This window comes from Passer montanus, unplaced genomic scaffold (genome assembly GCF_014805655.1).
Source record: "Passer montanus isolate IOZ18808 unplaced genomic scaffold, ASM1480565v1 scaffold35, whole genome shotgun sequence".
NCBI classification, from domain to species: Eukaryota; Metazoa; Chordata; class Aves; order Passeriformes; family Passeridae; genus Passer; species Passer montanus.
Genome location: NW_024368263.1, coordinates 2,015,558 through 2,032,917, shown reverse-complemented (window position 1 = coordinate 2,032,917; position 17,360 = coordinate 2,015,558). Strand labels below are relative to the sequence as shown.

Sequence of the window (17,360 nt, the reverse complement as noted above, 5' to 3'; positions counted from 1 at the left end):
GGGGAATTGACCCAAGGGTACCTAACCCTGCAATGGATACCCACAGGATGGAAAGGTCACACATTAATTGGTTCTATATTATGCAGAACTGCAAAAATTCCAGTAAGCCTTTTCTCTTCTGTCTCTAACAGCTACAAACATCAGGTGGTTTCAAAGAACCCCCCTGGGAGACTAACTGAAAATGTCAGATGCAAGAAGAGGGTTAGATACAGCTTCCTCACGCAGTAAAACCCTCTGTTAATAGTTTATGGGCATGGGATTTGTGTGCTGCAGCAGAACCAGAGTTTCATTCTGTGGCCAGCATTTCCTCACAGCCCCAAAAATGATCCTGCTATCCCTCTTCACTTGCCCAGCGTTCCCACACTGCACTTCCAGACAGCCAACACCTCGCCAGGATGGAAGATAGGAGATTTTTAAGGCTGTTTTCATGCCTCAGTTCTAAATAAGTTGCAGAGTCACTAGCCAGGATTAACATCTGAAGGGCACATGCTGGTGGGCTGGGATCCCAGATGTGAATGGACAGAGGGAAACACAGACCTTGAGGATCTTCAGAAACTCCTCCTGTAACCTCGTATTAGATCCATGACCCAATATCTGAGGTCAGGAAATTACAGGAGCAAAGGGGGGAAAAGAACAGTAGGTTTGTGTGGGATGAAGCAGAGGTGAATTCATGGAGAGCCTTTTGGAGATAACATCAGATAATTTCCAGATAATGAGTTTATCAGCCACCAGCTTATGTCTGAGGAGTCCTGATAGTTTGAATCTGTTTCCAAAGCAAAGTTGAATGAGGTAAGAGAGTCATCCAAACTAAAATATATTCTGGACCTTATAAAAAAAGGCTGCAAAAAACTTTTTTAAAATTGCATCCAGACTCTTAGAGCAAACCTGGAGTCCTGCAATGGTCCCTACACACCACCCAGCACTGCCAGGGTATCACAGCATCACACCAAGCCCTCACTCCCAGAGGCAGGCACAGGGAAGCCGGGAGGCCTGGCTGGCTGAAGGCCTTCAGATAAGGTGCTGAAACACAACACCTGCACTTTCCATTTCCCCCAGCTGCACAAGAGGTCTTTCTGCCTTGCCCAGGCTTTATGAAAATGAAAGGACACAGAGAGCTCTGAGGCTTTCAGGGGAGAGGCAGGACAAAGGGCAGCAGCATTTTAAAGTCCCCAGAGCCAGACTAATACCTAGGATGTTCCAAGCATTCCCATAAAGTTCCCAAAGGCACCTCAAGTGTGCAGTAGGAATGCTGAACTACAGCGGAGAAATCATGAAATTAAAATTCAGCTGGGCCTCAAGTACTCCTGATAATTTATTAAAAAAAAGCATCAGGTGTTCACAGCAGTTAATAGTACTTCCAAAACTGCCTTCCAAATTACCTCCAGTGATATGGCTTTAGCCAGCCAGAGGAACTGCTCTGCAGATTTGCTGGGTCAGACAAGACATGGATGACAAATATATTTGGAAAGGGAAATGTTATCCTTCCAGGTCTGCTAGGTTTTACAATATTCAATATTTCCCAGTGTCTTAAATGGGTGATATGGCCATGGAAAGCAGGAAAGGAGCACTTGAAGCCAGAGAGAAAGAAATCCTGGCTCTTTTTATTCTCATCATTGTTGTGCTGCTAATGACTATCAACAGGGGAACCAAAGGCAGGAAGGTGCTCACATGCACAATTCTTGGAGGAGCTGGTGGGGCTTTGCACCAACTGCTCAGCTCTATCTCAAGAGACAGTTTCTATTATTGATTAATATCAGTAGTTGTGTGCCTGGGTTTAAGTGGCATTCTGCCACTTAAAAAAGCTTCTGCTATTTGAAAGAGCAACAGCAAGTGTTGAACTTCCAGAAGCAACAGCAAAAATTACTGCACAACCTACATCAAAAAAACCCCAAACTGTCCAAGAAAAGACAGGAAAGCTTGAGGATTATTAATTGGGTACAGAAAGCTGCTTTTGACCTTTGCACTGGAAGCCAAAGGTGCTGTTTCATAGGACTCAAAATTTCTAACAACTTTATTTCTCCCTTGTTTACAACACTCGCTCTATCCAATACACACAGCAGGATTCCCAGATCCTGAAGCACCTGACAAGCAGGAGGCAGACAGGCTGCCAGCCTTTTGTGTGGAATCAGGATCTGATACACTAAACAGACACACAAAAGCCCTGGCCCCAAGAGCACCTTCACCCTTTGCCCATTTCAGACTTAAGGGAAATAAAAGAGTGTAACAAGCATCCTCTGGAGTCCAGGGCTGAGCTGTCACCTGGACAGGATAATGTTTTAAAGGCTTCAAACAAGACCCTCACAGGCAAAGATGCTAGAGAGGCACTGCCAAAAGATGTACCTGTAGGCAACAGCACCAAAAACAAACTTCAGACCCAGGATAACCATATAATGCCTATGGTTTGCACCAGCACAGACAAGGACAAGCTTGTCAGGCTTACCTGGCTGGTTCTCACACATCACTGGAACCCAAAAGAGGCTGGGTCAGCAAACAGCTAAAAAACCCAATTATAACCACAGAACCATGATCAGTCCCACTGCATGTTTCCAGTGGTGTCAGGTTTGTTTTCAGCAAACCCAAACTGCAGTGCAGACTGTACACAATGCCTCTCAATTTGGTTAGTGGGCAGCTTTCCAGAAAAAAAAAAAATCAATACAAGTACACCTAAATTTCTCTAGCACTCAGGAAACTTCTCCCCAGGGTCCATTACCCGAGTGGTAAAGGCACCTACAGCAGAGCAGCAGCACTAAAAGGGAAAACAGACAGACTGTTTATTTACATAAGTGTCTTTGATTTCTGAGCCTCCTCAGTCCAGCTTTTTCTAACACTGCAATGGGTGCAGTTACCAAGTGACTGAAGTCAGAGCTAATACTTCTGGATTTAGGAGCCCAACAGCACCAACTAGATCCGTGTTTACTCATCCAAATGGAGGTGGCTTTGTTTAGATGCTGAAAACCAATCACAACTTGGGACAAATTTTTGCTGCAATAACACATGAAGATTTTAGTGGAAGGCTGCAGTGACTGAAGCTTTTCTAGAGAAAAGAGGTGGTTTGGTTTTTTTTTAAGGTAGAAATCCATCATGTGGCAGTATCTTCTCAGAATACCTGTTTTCGTTTTCCTTATCTCCAAGCAGTCACGTGTCTAATGACACTACCACCTAAATTTAGCTCATTCTGTAGCACTGGCAATCCTAGCGATGCCTTTAAGACTGCAACACACCTTTCTTCCTCTCAGTCTCCCCTCTCTCCTGCAGCGTGTGGGGCCGTTTCTGGAACAGCAAAGCAGACGGTTCTCCAGGAGCCTCCTGCCTCCCAGTGCCCAGAGGAGCAGGGGGAGCCTGCAGGGACAGAGCAGCCACCCGTGCTGCTCAGTGCAACGCCCATCCCTGGCAGCCCCTTTGTGCTCCATTACAGTGCCCCCCTCGCCCGCTTTTGTCTCCGAGCTGCCAGTCAGCCTGGGCTAAAACCCCAGGCCACACCAACTTTGGGAAGTGCGAATATTACATGGCAGACCTACACCTTACTGCTCGTCAGATATAATTAAGATACCACAGATTTATGTGTAACTCATTAGCAAGGGGTAAATGCTCACGTAAACAAGGGCAGATCCAAACCGTGCTTGCTTCCTTCCTGCTGGAATCTTTATCCAGGGGTGGTTTCCCTGCTCGACTGCTGACTCCCCTGGAACAGGCGGTGACGACACCGTTCAATAAAGGCTGAGACACCGGCCTACAACTCCAGCAAGTAAGAGCTGTCTGGAAGTTCGCTTAAATCACCTTCACAGGCCCGCAAGCCCCACGGCCCCAGCAGAGCAGCCGTGCCCTGCCAGCAGCGCAGGGCAGCGGCAGCATCCACGCTGGGCTGCCCGGGGCAGCGCGATGAAGGGAAGGCAGCGGGATTTCACACTCTGCAGAACGCCGTCCCCCCTTCCCCGCCCCGGGGGAAACCGGGCAGCAACCTCCGCCTCGGGAGCCTCCAACGCACCGACCCCGCAGGCCGGGCAGGGCCTGCCCGGGGAGGCCTCCAAGGCGGCGCCGCTGCCCTGCAACCGGCGCCGGCCCCGCGGGGAGGGCCCGGCCCCGCGCAGGCCGCCCCCCGCCCGCTTACCTTGGTCTCCTTGACGTGTTGCTTGATGCCCTCCGGGTACCACTGCACCCGCACGTAGCCCCGCCGCAGCGGGCTGGCGCGGCCCTCGTCCCCGCCGCCGCCCCCGGGGCCGCCCGACTCGGAGCCGCCCGAGCTGGCGGCGCCGCCGGCCCCGGCCCCGCGCCCGCCCTCCTCTGAGTCCTCCTCCGAGTCCTCGCCGTGGATGAGGCGCACCAGGCCGAAGCGCACGGAGCCGCGGTAGCGGCCCGACACCAGGTCGTGGGAGAAGAGGAGGCGCTGGGAGCCGCCCGGCGGGGCGGAGAGGGGCAGCGCGGCGGGGGGAGCCGGGGGTGCCGGGGCCGGCGCTGCCGGGGCCCCCTCCTCGGGCTGGTCCGCCATGGCGCCGGTGAGCGGGAGCGCGCGGCCGGCAGGAGGGGGAGGGCAGGGGAGGGGCGGCAAGTAACGGCCCAGGGGCGGGGCCAGGGAGGACACGCCCACGGCGGGCACAGGACACGCCCATAGGGGAGGGGCGGACGGGACCGGGGCGGGACCGGGACCGAGACCGGAACCCGGACCCGGACCCGGACCCGGACCGAGACCGAGACCGAGACCGAGACCGAGACCGAGACCGAGACCGGGACCGGGACCGAGACCGGGACCGGGTCCAGGACCGGGAGGGCTGCGCTGCGTTACCGGGCCCGGGGCGGGGGGGCTGCATCGCCCGCTGATCCCCGGGAACGGGAGATTGCATCATCTCCCCCAGGGATTGGGGGCTGTGCTGCGCCACTGGCCCCAGGGATGGGGGGGGCTGCATCCTCCTCTGAGCCCCAGGGGTGTGGGGATGCTCTGCATCATCCCCGGGGATGGGGGGCACTGCATCAGCATCCCCAGGGATGGGGGGGCTGCACTGCATCATCATCATCCCCAGGGATTTGGGGGGCTGCACTGCATCATCATCATCCCCAGGGATGGCGGGGGCTGCACTGCATCATTCTCTGACCCCGGGGATGGGGGGCTCTGCTGCATCATCCCAAGAACCCCAGGGATTGGGGGGAGAGGCTGCATTGCATTGTCCCCAGGAATGGGGGGGACACTGCTCTGCATCACCCTCTGGTCCCCAGAGATGGGGGACACTGCTCTGCATTGTCCCTGGTCCCCAGGGATCGGGGACACTGCTCTGCATCATCCCCAGCTCTCAGCCCCTGCCCTGCAGCCCCTCCTGCTCCCCGGAGATGGGGGCTGTGCAGTTTGCAGCCCCCTCTGCCTGGGCACAGCTGGGGTCCGTCCTGGCACCGGGCACTGCTCTCCAGCTGACATCAAAGCCTGGCCTTGCTTTTCATGGCTCCTAGAAGCCCTCATTAGGGTGTGCAAATGAGCAGAATATTTGGCTTCATTGACTCTGAGGATTTTTCCCCTCTGTCTGCAGAGATTTTGTAAACAGAAAAGTTTGTGGTTTTTTTTGAGCAGGCCCTGCTGCTCTGGCAGGCAAAGGACTAAAGGAATCCAAAATAGCCTTCACTGCCTATCTTTTACCACAACACACCCTGCCTCTTTTCTCCCTAGACCTTCCTGCCTGTGCAGCCCTGGCTTGAATATCAAGAAAATGCCTGAAATCCTCAGCCTAATTTGTTCTCTTGCCAAAAAGACCCCAGGAGCAGCAGAGCAGTTTTCCCTCTTGTCCTCTCCCTCCCAGACTGCTCTGCCTCGGCTGGATCAACCAACTGGCCTTCAGTCCACCTCCCAAGGTTCTCCTTTCAGGAAAATCAACCAGGATAAAGTTCTGCCTGTGCTCACCTCCTCAATTCTGGAGCCCTCTCCTCAACACTGGGATCTTCCAATCTTCCAAACGGCCCTAAAGCCCTGGGAAGCAGCTGAGAAGAGGCTGGGGCAGGCAGTGTGGGGGTGATGGGGGCACTGGGAGCTCTGCCCAGCTCCTCCCTCCCCTGGGTGTGGGTGGCAGGGCAGCAGGATGCTCCAAGGGATGGAGAGGTACAAACTACCCCTGCCCTGCCTCCAAATCAGGGAGCTGCAGGCAGTGAAGCCCTCCAGCCCCTGTCTGCTTCCAGGCCAAGCCAGCTTCCACCCAGCATTTAATCACTCCCCAGAGCACCCCGTTAATCAGAAAGTGATCAGTCAATGTGTTAATCAGTTAATGTGATTCCTTGCTGGAGCATTTTTGGCTTCAGCTCCAGGGATAAGAAACAGAATAGAGCTAAAAGGGACCATTGGGTGGCTAAAAGCAGCCTGCCCCACAGGGAAAGGCAGTTAAATATCAAGTCAGTGCCACTGGGGGTTTACAGCTGTTTCCAGGGCTGTGCTCCTGGGAATGCAGACCTGCATCCACATGCCCTGACCTCTGTGGACAAGCTGTAGGGTTGATAGGCAGCGTTCAGAATTCTAGAGCACGAGGATTTCACCCTCTGACCATCACTGTGCTGGAGGGGGGAGTAGGACACATCTCCCCAGGGCGTTCATCCAGCCCACTGGAGCTGAGGACAAGGTACCAGCCCTTCTCCCTCTGTAGCCAGGGAGAATTGTGCCCTTGAGAAAGGCAGAAGTGCCCTTTGGCTTCATTTAATCTGATGCCATGCCTTCTGGAGGTTTCAAAGCAGAGCTTTACCCAGCACAGTGATGCTCCTCACCGTCTCCTTAATGTGCATTACAACAGCCACTAATAAAATATAGATACAGTAATGGGCACAATCATGTGTGGAGATGGAAACCGTCCCTCTTCAGGGCTATTATGTCCTGAAGAGCAGTGGTGGGGGTTCAGGTAGCCACAAATAGCCACGAAAACAATCACATTATACCCCTGGCCAGGCTCACGGCAGGGGCTCTGTAATGGGGACAAGTCAGGGCTGTTTGCTCGTTAGCAGCAGCCGAGCTGGGTGTGTTTGTGCACTCTGATCCCTGCTGGAGCTCTGACATGCTTCCATCAGGAAGTGGCACTGAAGGAGGACTGATTGCTTTTTTTAGGACACAACAGCCCAGGGCCTTGGCTGTCACAATATTGAGGGCCTGCAGATTTTGCAGTGCCTGGGTGTCAAAAGGAGCCTCTCCTATTTAACATCACTACTCAGATGTCCACTGAGGCATCTCTGCAAGTCCACACCACCCAGCAAAACACGCAGCACTTGTGCAAAGCCACACCTGCCAAGCAGCCTCCCTGCCCAGTTCAGGGACAGTTCTTGCTGTGTTGGGAAGGGATGGCCTTTACTCTGCAGGGGAACATCCTCCCTGGAACCAGGCTGTCCCAGTGATCTAACCACCTTATGGCACTGAGGTTAGATCACCAGCGTCCCCCTGCTGAGCTCTGCTGCCCAGAGGGTGCCAGAATGCCCAGAGGGTGCCAAGATGCCCAGCAGGTGCTGGGATGCCCAGGACACTCCTTATCCCCCTGTGGAGATACTGCTGAAAAGCAAGCCCTGTCCTTCCTCCTTGGCTCTCTCCCAGGGCCTCTTTGCTCAGGGTTTAAGGGGCAGGTGCTGGGGTGCCCACAGGGTGCTGGAGGCACCCACAGGGTACAAGGAGGTATGGCAGGTGCCAAGGATGCCAGCAGGGTACACGGAGGCATGGCAGGTGCCAAGGATGCCAGCAGAGTACGAGGAGGTATGGCAGGTGCCAAGGATGCCAGCAGGGTACCAGGATGTCTGCTGGGTGTTGGGGATGCCTGCCGGGCCCTGCGATGCCCGCAGGGAGTGGAGTGGGTGCCGGGATGTCCCCCGGGGATCCCCGGAGGGTGCCCGCGGCCGGGGGTGCCCGCGGGGCCCGCTCGGTGCCGGCTGCGGCGGGGCTCTGGTGCCACCTCGTGGGCTGTCGCCTCCCGGTGGCTCCGGGCCGGCGGGGGGAGCGGTGGCAGCGGCTGCCCAGGGGCAGCAGCTCCTCTGAGCTGATGTAATTCCATATCAGACGCAGGTGAGCGCTCCACCAGCTCTGCAGCCCCTCCTTGGCCAGTCCTCCCGGTGTTTCCCTCTTTTGCTGCTTCGCAGAGGCAGAGTCCTCCTCCTTTTCCTGCTGGGAAGAGCTGGTGCCTCCGGGAAAATCTTTCAGAGCAGCTCGTGTCACAGGGAATGCTCCAGACCCTCCCACAGGGAGAGCTGGGCGTTTATCTTCATCATCACGCAGACAAACGGCTCAGCAGGAGTCCCCGTGTCCCCGTTAACATCAGGGAACAGGAATGTGATGCAGCACATGGCAATCCCTGTCTCTGTGATCCCAGAGAGCTCTGGAGGCTGGGTGGGCAGGGAAGGAGATGGTCTGTGAAATCCCTTCCACCTCAAGCCATGCTGTGATCCTGCAGGAATCGTGATCACCCAGCCCTTCCCCCTCTGGCTGTGCTGCCCCGACCAAACGCTGCTGGCTCTCCTAAAAAACCTCAGAGCAGCATCACCTTGTACATGAACAACCCGATGAGAGCCTGATCCTCCTCCTCTCCCGCCTCTCACCCTTTTCACTGACAACAAGACCTCAGAACTCCCCCAATGGCCTTGGTCCAGGCTCAGCCTTGCCCTCCAGGATTTTTCTTCCCTGTGGGTGGCATGTTGTCCCCAGCCATGTCCAGGGGTCACCCTGGCTGCCAGCAGCATGTGCCAGGGTTAGGGCTGGGGACGGGACAGATCCTGCAAGCAGCAGGATGCCCCAGCAATTGTCAGGGGGCTGGAATCTTCTTTTCCCAAAGCCACACTGGCTCTAAACTGCTTGGAGCTCTGGGGCTGCCACTGCTGAGCTCCTTCCCCCCTGCCCAGCCCTCTGCTCCCAGAGGAGCTCCTGCAGCCCCCCTGACCTTCCCCCAAGGACTGTGCCATGAGTGTGTGACCTAGTTACAAACCCCAGCTCATGAGAGGAGAGGAGGTTAACCAGCAGCAGTGCTCTGCTCCAGGGAGGGGACTAAAGAGGTCCTGGCTGGGTCCTGGCACCCACCTCCTGCTTTTGGCTGAGGTTGCCATGGCTGAAACCATCCGCCAGACTTGTTTGTTCTCCTTCCTCAAAGATAGAAGAGCAGCAAGATACACCAGGCCTGCAAAGGCACGTGCTTATCTACTGCAGGTCAAAGCCTGTTCCTCTAACCATTGCTGAGAACCCAAAAAAGAGTAACATCCTTTCATTCCTTCATCCCTTCCCCAGCTCCCTGAGAGTGTCTGTGGGGAGAATCAGCCTCACCACTGATGGGCCAAGGGGAATATGCCAGAGGAAAGACGTATACATGTATATTTGCATGTTATTCATATTACAGATATACATATATAAACACTTCAGAGCACAGAGGCCCTCCAGGGCCTGTTCAGAGCGTGGGGCTGGGGGCTGGCCACCCTCCACAGGAGCCCTCTATTGCTATTTTGAAAGAGCAGCAGCTGGCAGGTTCCTAAACCACCATGTCCTGCTCCAGAGGAAGGGCTGGAGGCACGCTGGCTCCTCAGGAGAATTAAAACCACTCCTGGCGGCTCGAGAGGGAGCACTGGGGGACAGAAGCAGCAGGTGGGCAACCTGGCAAGAGCTGAGAATAGTGAGCGTGTCCAAAGAGCCACGTCCTGCTGGGAACTTACAGCAACAGCAAGCACCAGCACGAGTGATGGAAAAGGAGGTGAGGGAGGAGGAAATCAGAGCCCACTGCTGACCTTGCAGCAATGCCCAAATGCAGAGCCCTGCTGTTAGGTCACTGGCAGGAAAAAAGCATCGCCCCCTTGGAAACGTGGGTCCAAGCCAGAGGAAGGTGCTGAACAGGGATGTAAACAGCACCCAGCTGGGAATTATGCAATTACGTGAGCCTGAGAGAGAAACCTCTCCAACGGCGTCACGCAGGCAAGGATCCCGATGCCATCTGAATCCCGTGATGGCAGAGCCAGCCTCAAAGCCAGGGCTGCAGACACCACAAGCAGCTTAATCCCTTCAGCACCGGGATAATGGGGCCGGAGAGGCAGCACGGCTCCATCCCCAAACCCTGGCAGAGGGGGGGCCGAGCCGTGATTCATCTGCCTCCCACATGTCGCCCCTCGCAGCAAATCCTAGCCGGAGATAATTGCTGCCTTCCTGAGTGGGTACTGCGACACAGGGACCAGCCCGCAGCGACAGCTCGGGGCTCTTTGAAGATGCTGAGAGAGCTGCTAAATATGCAAATCTAGGCACGCTGCTGTGGCTCTGATTTAATGGAGCTGTTGACCCTCTGCAGCTGTGTGGGAGCAGGAAGAGACAGGCTGTGGAATGCGGCATCCCTGATTGACTATTCCAGCCACGGGCCAACCTCTGCTCTGCTGGGCTCTTTTAATGGCTGGGAGTTGCTCCAAAAAATGCCATTTCTGAAGAGCAAAAAGCTGCTGGGTCATATTTCTGTTTCGATTCAATGAAAAAGCTTAAAAGAGAGAGATAAGGGCGTAGCTCCAGGTCATTTTGCCCATGGCTGGAAGCTAAAGCAGGTCCAGAGCTGCCCTGGAAATGTCTCCAGTGGAGCAAAGCCAGCTCTGCCTCCTGCTCCAGGCTTCTTTCAGGGCTGCATCTGGTTCCCAATGATAATGATGATGCCAACATCGTGCTCCTGCCTGGGATAATCTCCCTTTTATTACACGTGTCCTGATGGGGACAAACATTGCTGGTTCTGCCTGTCCAGTTTCTTATGTAACAGCTCCCAGGGACAGAGGGCTGCATGGGGGAGAGGTGCTTGCTTTTTGGAATAAGCTCCTTGGGCAAGAAACCTTAGATCTGACTCCCCATCCTACAAGGAGTCAGCTGAGAAACTCCCCCCTGCTCAAGCCCAAGCCATGATCATGGCTGGCACAACCAGAGGCCTCCCCATCCTTCCCCAAACAAAGCTCATCCACTCTGGGCAGGCTCCTGGTGCTGTTGGAGAGGTCAGGATCAGAACAGGACAGTGCTCCCCTTTCCTGGCTGAGTCCCCTGCTCTCCCTGCCCAGCCCGCAGAGCAGAGCAATCAGCTAAATGCTTTATCCCTCTGCAGCCACTCACACCAGGGGAAGGAGAAAAAAAATAATAGAAAGGAGCCTGAAGTGATCCCTTTGCTGGCCTGACACCTAAAGCCTCTCACCTCTCCCTGTCTTTCATCGGAGTCCTAAACTCCTTAGGATGTCATCACGTGCTCCATAAATAACAAATATATATAAGCAGGGGCTGTGGAGGATGCAGCAGATGGAGGAGAGGAGGCAAAAGCCCAGATCCTCCTCTGCTGCCAGCACTGAGACGGCACCCCTGGAGGCAGGAGGGCAGGGAGCAGCTCAGCGTCCCGGCTGGTAAGCACCCACATCCCTGCCCCATCCCTGGGCACAGCACCCACATCCCTGTCACGTCCCAGGGCACAGCACCCACATCCCAGGGCACAGCACCCATCTTCCTGCCTCATCCCAGGGGCACAGCACCCACATCCCTGCCCCATCCCAGGGGCACTGGCAGCCTCGGGGACAGCTCCTGGTCCCATGGCCAGTGCAGCTTGCTCCTGTGTCCCAGGACAGGGGGGATTTCCCCGGAGGGGTGGGAGGTTGGTGTACAGAGCCTGGCTTGCTGAGAAGTGGTTTTGGCACAGGGAAGGGTGTGACTCTCATCCCAGCTCCTGTCTCACCCCTATATTTTCAACATGTGCTTCCAAAATCCTGCAGGGACTCTTCTCACTGAAACCCTCCCTGTTCTCTGAGCTCTTCCATACAGAGTATTTGACTTTAAGACTGAGTGAATAACTCTGTACTGCCAACTAATTAAAAAAATCCAGCTCCAAATCCAGGCAGACAATTCATAACTTAGTAAAAGATATTGCCAGGGGGGCTCTGTGCACCTGCCTGTTTATTTATCTGTGAGCATCTCTCTGTACCACAGGGATGCTCTGATTTCTGGTGCACAAACACAAGTGATGGCAGGAAAAATTTACAGAGCAAGCTCTTGGTTCACTGCTGTGACACACAGACACAGTGGGCTCATCTCAGGCAGGTCTGGCAAGGAGTCACAGCACAAAATTCAGCCTGGGGTATAAGTGACATGGACAAATACAGAAGGCTGTGCTGGAGCATCAGAGGACAGATGAGCTATGGAGAGAGAGTTTTCTTCATTGCTGTTTCTCACTTATTCTGGGACCTGGGCAGAGTTTCCTTTACTTCTGCAGGTTTGATGCTTCCCGTGGTACCCCCATGGCTGTGCAGGGCTCGTGGGTTTCTCCAGGGTTAGGGAGCACTGTTGGTTCCTCTGTGCTCTGCAGGTTCTATGTATCCCCCCCTCCCCAGAAGAACTTCAACTCTTCAGGGAGCTGAGAAGCAAAGCAAGAAGTTCATTTCCAGAAAACAAACACAAATATATCAGCCCTTCAGCTGTATAAACTGGGTTGGCAGGAATAACATGCTGGAGGGGAAAAAGTACAAGGAAAACAAACAAGGAGCAACCTTTCCCCTTCCCTGCCTACTGCTCCAGGGTGTTGCTGATTGGGGTCTCAGGTAATTCCTAAAAATAGCTGGAGGAACCTGATTGCCCTTTCCCAGTTTTCTCTAATGGGATTGGAGCAGCCACTCAAACGGCAGGTTTTGAACCTTGAGCTCTGTGGCTGTCCCTGTAGAGACTTCCTGTGACTCAGTAGTTTCCAGCCTCCATGTGCTCTGGGATAAAGACTTGCTCTTGGACAGTGAGCACTGCATGGTGGCTGTTGAACACCCCTGAGGAACCTGGGCTGGTGGGAGGTGTCCCTTCTCCCTGCAGGGAGTGAACTGCATGACCTTTAGCAGTCCTTTCCAACCCAAACCACCCTGTGATTCCACAATCCAGCTCCATTATTCCCATGGGAACTGAAGTGCTGGCCCTGCCTGAGGTCATATTCAACTGCTCTCTCTGCCCTGCCATCCCTGCACAGCCATCCCAGCCTGGTCCAGCAGCACCCCCAGATCAACCCCAGGCACTCAGCACCCCCAGGATCAAACCACCACTGCATTTTCCCCTGATCCTGAGCTTACTCTTTTGCCTACTCTGGGATTTATTCATGCAGAAGAGTCCCTAATCCAATTAGTAGGACGAGGAGTTCCAGAAGGTTTGATAATAAGCTCTATGAACACTAGACCCACTCCCCTAGCACCCCACTCTCCCTGCCAGCTCACCCTGCTTTGCTTCCCTCCTGCAGGAACATGAACCACCCATTCCCAGCATGAATTCAGTCAGTCCTTGGTGGCTGGAATGAGCACTGGGGATGCTAAATAATTCCCCTGCCAAGGAAACCCTCTGTCCCTGATGGATCTGATCCCTTAGATACACACCCACAGCCAAAGCAGCCATTCATTGAAAATAAATCCTGACCACCCTGTCTCACCTCAGGCTGGATAACACTGGCATTTCAAGCATCCAGCCCTTGGCATTTCAGGATGGAAAATTCCCAGCCTGCGCCAGTTGTGCCCTGTGCAATGTTTGTGCTGGTAATGCTTTTGTTTCATAAATCCTATTAGCTGGAGGCAAGCCTATAATTAGCAGGGAAAGCCGGCACCTCTGAAACAATAATGAAAAATGACCTGGCTTTGCTCTGGCTTCACTGAAAATTGCTTACATATTGCTCTGAGTTTGGATGGGTGGTTGAACGGGTGGCTCTGAAAGCCATTCCCACTATTTCTGTCTGCAGGATGCGTGTGCTTAGTGAAGTTATTCACTAGTTTGTGGTTCTCTCTGGGTTTATTGCCTCGGTTCACTCACACGTGAAAGGCAGATTGAAGCTACAGGCGCTGATCCAGGTCAAGGGATTTGTCTGGGCTGTGCAGGATGGGTGCTGCCAGATGCCCTCGGGTGCTGGTGACCCTCTTGGGAGAGCCTGTGGAAGGTGGAGTGTCCTGGCCTGGGCTGTGCCTGGTGGGATGATGCTGCCCAAAGCTGCTGGGGCAGGGGGCAAAGCCTGAGGCCACCTCACCAGGGAGGACAGGCAAGGCTTTCAGCCTCAGTCACCTGCTCAGCCCTGCCAGGGACCCACTTCTGAGGGTGTGGACGTGACCTAAGAAGCCAAGAGAAGTGAAGCTGTGTCACTCACCTGCTCAGTGAGTCAGAGAAGGGGGGAAATCCTGCCAGCTTGTGCTCTGGAGGAGGTGGCTCTGGCTGCCTGGTGTGTGTCCCTGTGACCTCCTACTCCAGCACAGCTGTTCCACAAAAAACGGAGCATCACAGGGAGCTTTCACTGAAATAGATGCTTATTTTACAGCTCTTGGCCTCCTGCAGGCACATCCCACCCTGCCTGTCCCAAGGGCTCTCCTGCCCATGCCACTGCCTGGTGCTGCCATGGGCTGGGCAGTGTTGGGCAGGATGCTCAGCCCCCCACCTGCTCCAGCTCTAAGAGCTCTGCCTCCTCTCCTGTTCTGTCCCACCACCTGCATCACTGTACTTCTGTCCCTGGGGTTTGCTCCGTGCCAGCCTCCTGCGTCCCCTGGCTGACAGCGAGAGCAGCTGGTGTCACTGTGGGCAGACATTTGCTGCATATACAAACAAATACCCACAGGAAAAGGGGGACAAGCAGCCTAATTCTTCCTGTGAACAACAGATACTCCTGCCGGCTAACAGTGCTGGAGGAGCTCGGCTGGAATAAAGAGCGTGGGAGCCGGCAGGGGCGGCCCCGAACCGAGGGAGCGGCGGGAGGAGGAGGAGAGGAAGAGGAGGAGGAGGATGTCGGCACTCAGCGCTCTGCCCTTCCTGAAGCCGGTGCACCTGCGGTCGCCCCGCAGCTCGCCCGGGGGCCAGCGCCGGCACACGCTGCCCGCCAGCGAGTTCCGCTGCCTCGGCCCCGGGGACGCCGCCAGCGTGTTCGAGATCGAGCGCGAAGGTACGGGGAGCCGGGGAGCTGGATCCCATCAGCTGGATCTGTGGATCCCTCTGGATCCCACAGAAGCATCTGTCTCCAGTCTCCTGCGCTCCTTGTAGTGGTGAATTCCCTCATGGGAGGGATGCAGTGGCTGTGGCCACCACGGGCTCCCTAAGGAGGATCTGTGGTTAATGAGCTGAAGAACCACGGCCCCAGCTCACCCTGGGGTGGGGATGCTGAGTAGGACCCCAAAACAACCCTGTGAAAGGCAGGATAGGAAAAGGGGAGGTGGGAGGAAGGACACCATGCTCTGCCTCCTCCTGCGCAGGGGCACTTTGAGATGCCACCCTGGCAACCTTTCCCCATAGCTCAGACTCACCCAGCCCGTTTCTCCCTCCTCTCCCAGCAGAGGGGCAGCCAGGGAGGGCTGCGAGGGTGGGCTCAATTCAGCACCTGCTGCTGTAGCTCTGGAATCAGCAGAGTCACGAGCTGGTCACTGGGCCATGGGGAGCTCCTCTGGAGAGGCAGAACTGCTCCCTGGATCCAGTGGGCTCAATTCAGCACCTGCTGCTGTAGCTCTGGAATCAGCAGAGTCAGGAGCTGGTCACTGGGCCATGGGGAGCTGCCTCTGGAGAGGCAGAACTGCTCCCTGTGTCCCTCAGAGTTTAGACCCAGCAGGCAGCAGGACACATGCAATCTCTCCCCATCACATCCCACTTTCCCCTCCCTACATCAGTGCTGGGGGTGTTTCTGGGTCGGGTGTGCTTTGTGTCTCCCTGTGCTCACCACCGCCCCCCTCCAGCCTTTATATCGGTTTCTGGGGACTGTCCCCTGCACCTGGATGAGATCCGCCACTTCCTGAACCTGTGCCCGGAGCTGTCCCTCGGCTGGTTTGAGGAAGGGCGGCTCGTGGCTTTCATCATTGGCTCCCTCTGGGACCAGGAGAGGCTCAGCCAGGTATGACCCAGTCCTTCCCACCTCGTGCACCACCAGGGAGGGCAGCAGCTGCTATGAGGGGAGCAATCCAGGACCCCTTGGGGCTCCTCAGCCTCAGGGGAGAAGGGGCAAATCCAGCCCCAAGTGAAGGGTGGGATAAAAGCAGGGGTGACTCTGCCCTCAGGCAGGATCAGGATGTTCCATGGATCCAAATGTTTGGCTTCTCCTTCTGCTTGAGACCCTCACTGTCTCCTCCCGGGGAGGGCTTTGAGTGGCCCATCAGGGCACCAGCCCTGCCAGAGCCTGGGGACCAGGAGAAGCTCTCTGGGACCCTGAGGCTACTCCCAAAATCTTCTCCCATGACTAACTGCTACAGGGCTGCTCTGGTAGAAACAAACTTTCTCATTAACTAATTTAAACGACGCTGTTGAAAAATATACCAAGTAAAAAATCCCCCTCAACATTCATTTTAAAATTAAAAACCCTCTGAGGATGACGGGGGGAGGCGATGAGGGGGAGGCAAACGGGGCGGGTAGGATGCAGACCCTGCTTCTTTGGGGTGGGGAATAAGAAGCAGGATGGGACTTTCTAGCCCTGCTAAGGCCTGTTTCCCCCCTGGCAGGCAGCCCTGACCCTGCACAAGCCGCAGGGCTCGGCCGTGCACATCCACGTGCTGGCCGTGCACCGCACCGTGCGCCAGCAGGGCAAGGGCTCCATCCTGATGTGGCGCTACCTGCAGCACCTGCGCTGCCTGCCCTGCGCCCGCCGCGCCCTGCTCATGTGCCAGCCCTTCCTCGTGCCCTTCTACCAGAAGTGCGGCTTCCAGGCGCTGGGGCCCTGCCAGGTGACCGTGGGGGACATGGCCTTCGTGGAGATGCAGCACGCCGTGCGGGGACACGCCTTCATGCGCAGGAACAGCGGCTGCTGAGGCCCCGGGGCACGAGAGGCTGCAGCCCCTGTGCATCCCCTGCGATCCGTCGTCCCCAGCTGGCTCTGGATGTGGCTGCTCCCTCTGCCACATCTGCCTGACAGCTGCACCAGCCTGGCCCCGTCCCATCCCTGCGGGGCTGGGCGCAGGAATTCCTGCCAGGTCCGGCTGGAAGCATCGGCTGCCTGGGCTCTGCTGGCAGCTCTGGGTGGGCTGCAGGGCCATGAGCCCCCTGGGATGGAAAGGCTTTGCCCTGGGAATGGCTGGGGGGCTCTGCTGGTGTGGGGACACTTCCACCCACCACGGTTTGCTCAGACACCCAGCAGAGCCCCTGCAAACACGTGCCCCAGCCTGGCACCCCTCCCACCATCACCACCACCACGAGTGGAGCACACCATGGCCAAGCCCTCCCTGAGCAGCCCCCAGGCCAGGCAGGGCCATGGCAGCCACCTCCCTGCCCACAGCCATCCTTCCAGCCCCCTTCCCAGCCACCCTCAGCTGCACATTGCAGAGCCTCCCCAGGGAACCAGCCCAAACCATTTGGTCCTCCCTGTCCCAGACCCACAACCAGCCCAGGACAAGCCTTCTGCAAACAACTCAGGTTGTTGGAAAGCAGCAAATAAAGACGTGGTGGTGATTTTCTAACACAGCCCATGTGTGTT

General features: G+C 55.9%; 2 protein-coding genes across 2 annotated transcripts in view; one reads left to right on the top strand and one right to left on the bottom strand.

Moving 5' to 3' along the window:
• The window catches only part of UBE2O (ubiquitin conjugating enzyme E2 O), a 61,031-nt gene extending 56,504 nt beyond the window's left edge, over positions 1-4,527 (bottom strand). Inside the window, exon 1 of the mRNA XM_039716159.1 lies at positions 4,109-4,527. Within this exon, the coding sequence (XP_039572093.1) occupies positions 4,109-4,486 (378 nt within the window). The 5' untranslated portion in view covers positions 4,487-4,527. The remainder of the gene's footprint in view (positions 1-4,108) is intronic.
• On the top strand, positions 4,385-17,175 carry AANAT (aralkylamine N-acetyltransferase). The gene is made up of 4 exons (XM_039716189.1): positions 4,385-4,493; positions 14,577-14,855; positions 15,637-15,791; positions 16,393-17,175. Exons 2-4 carry the CDS (start codon positions 14,699-14,701, stop codon positions 16,696-16,698), a joined length of 618 nt encoding a protein of 205 aa, XP_039572123.1. The 5' UTR covers positions 4,385-4,493; positions 14,577-14,698; the 3' UTR covers positions 16,699-17,175.
• Positions 17,176-17,360: the final 185 nt, after the last annotated feature.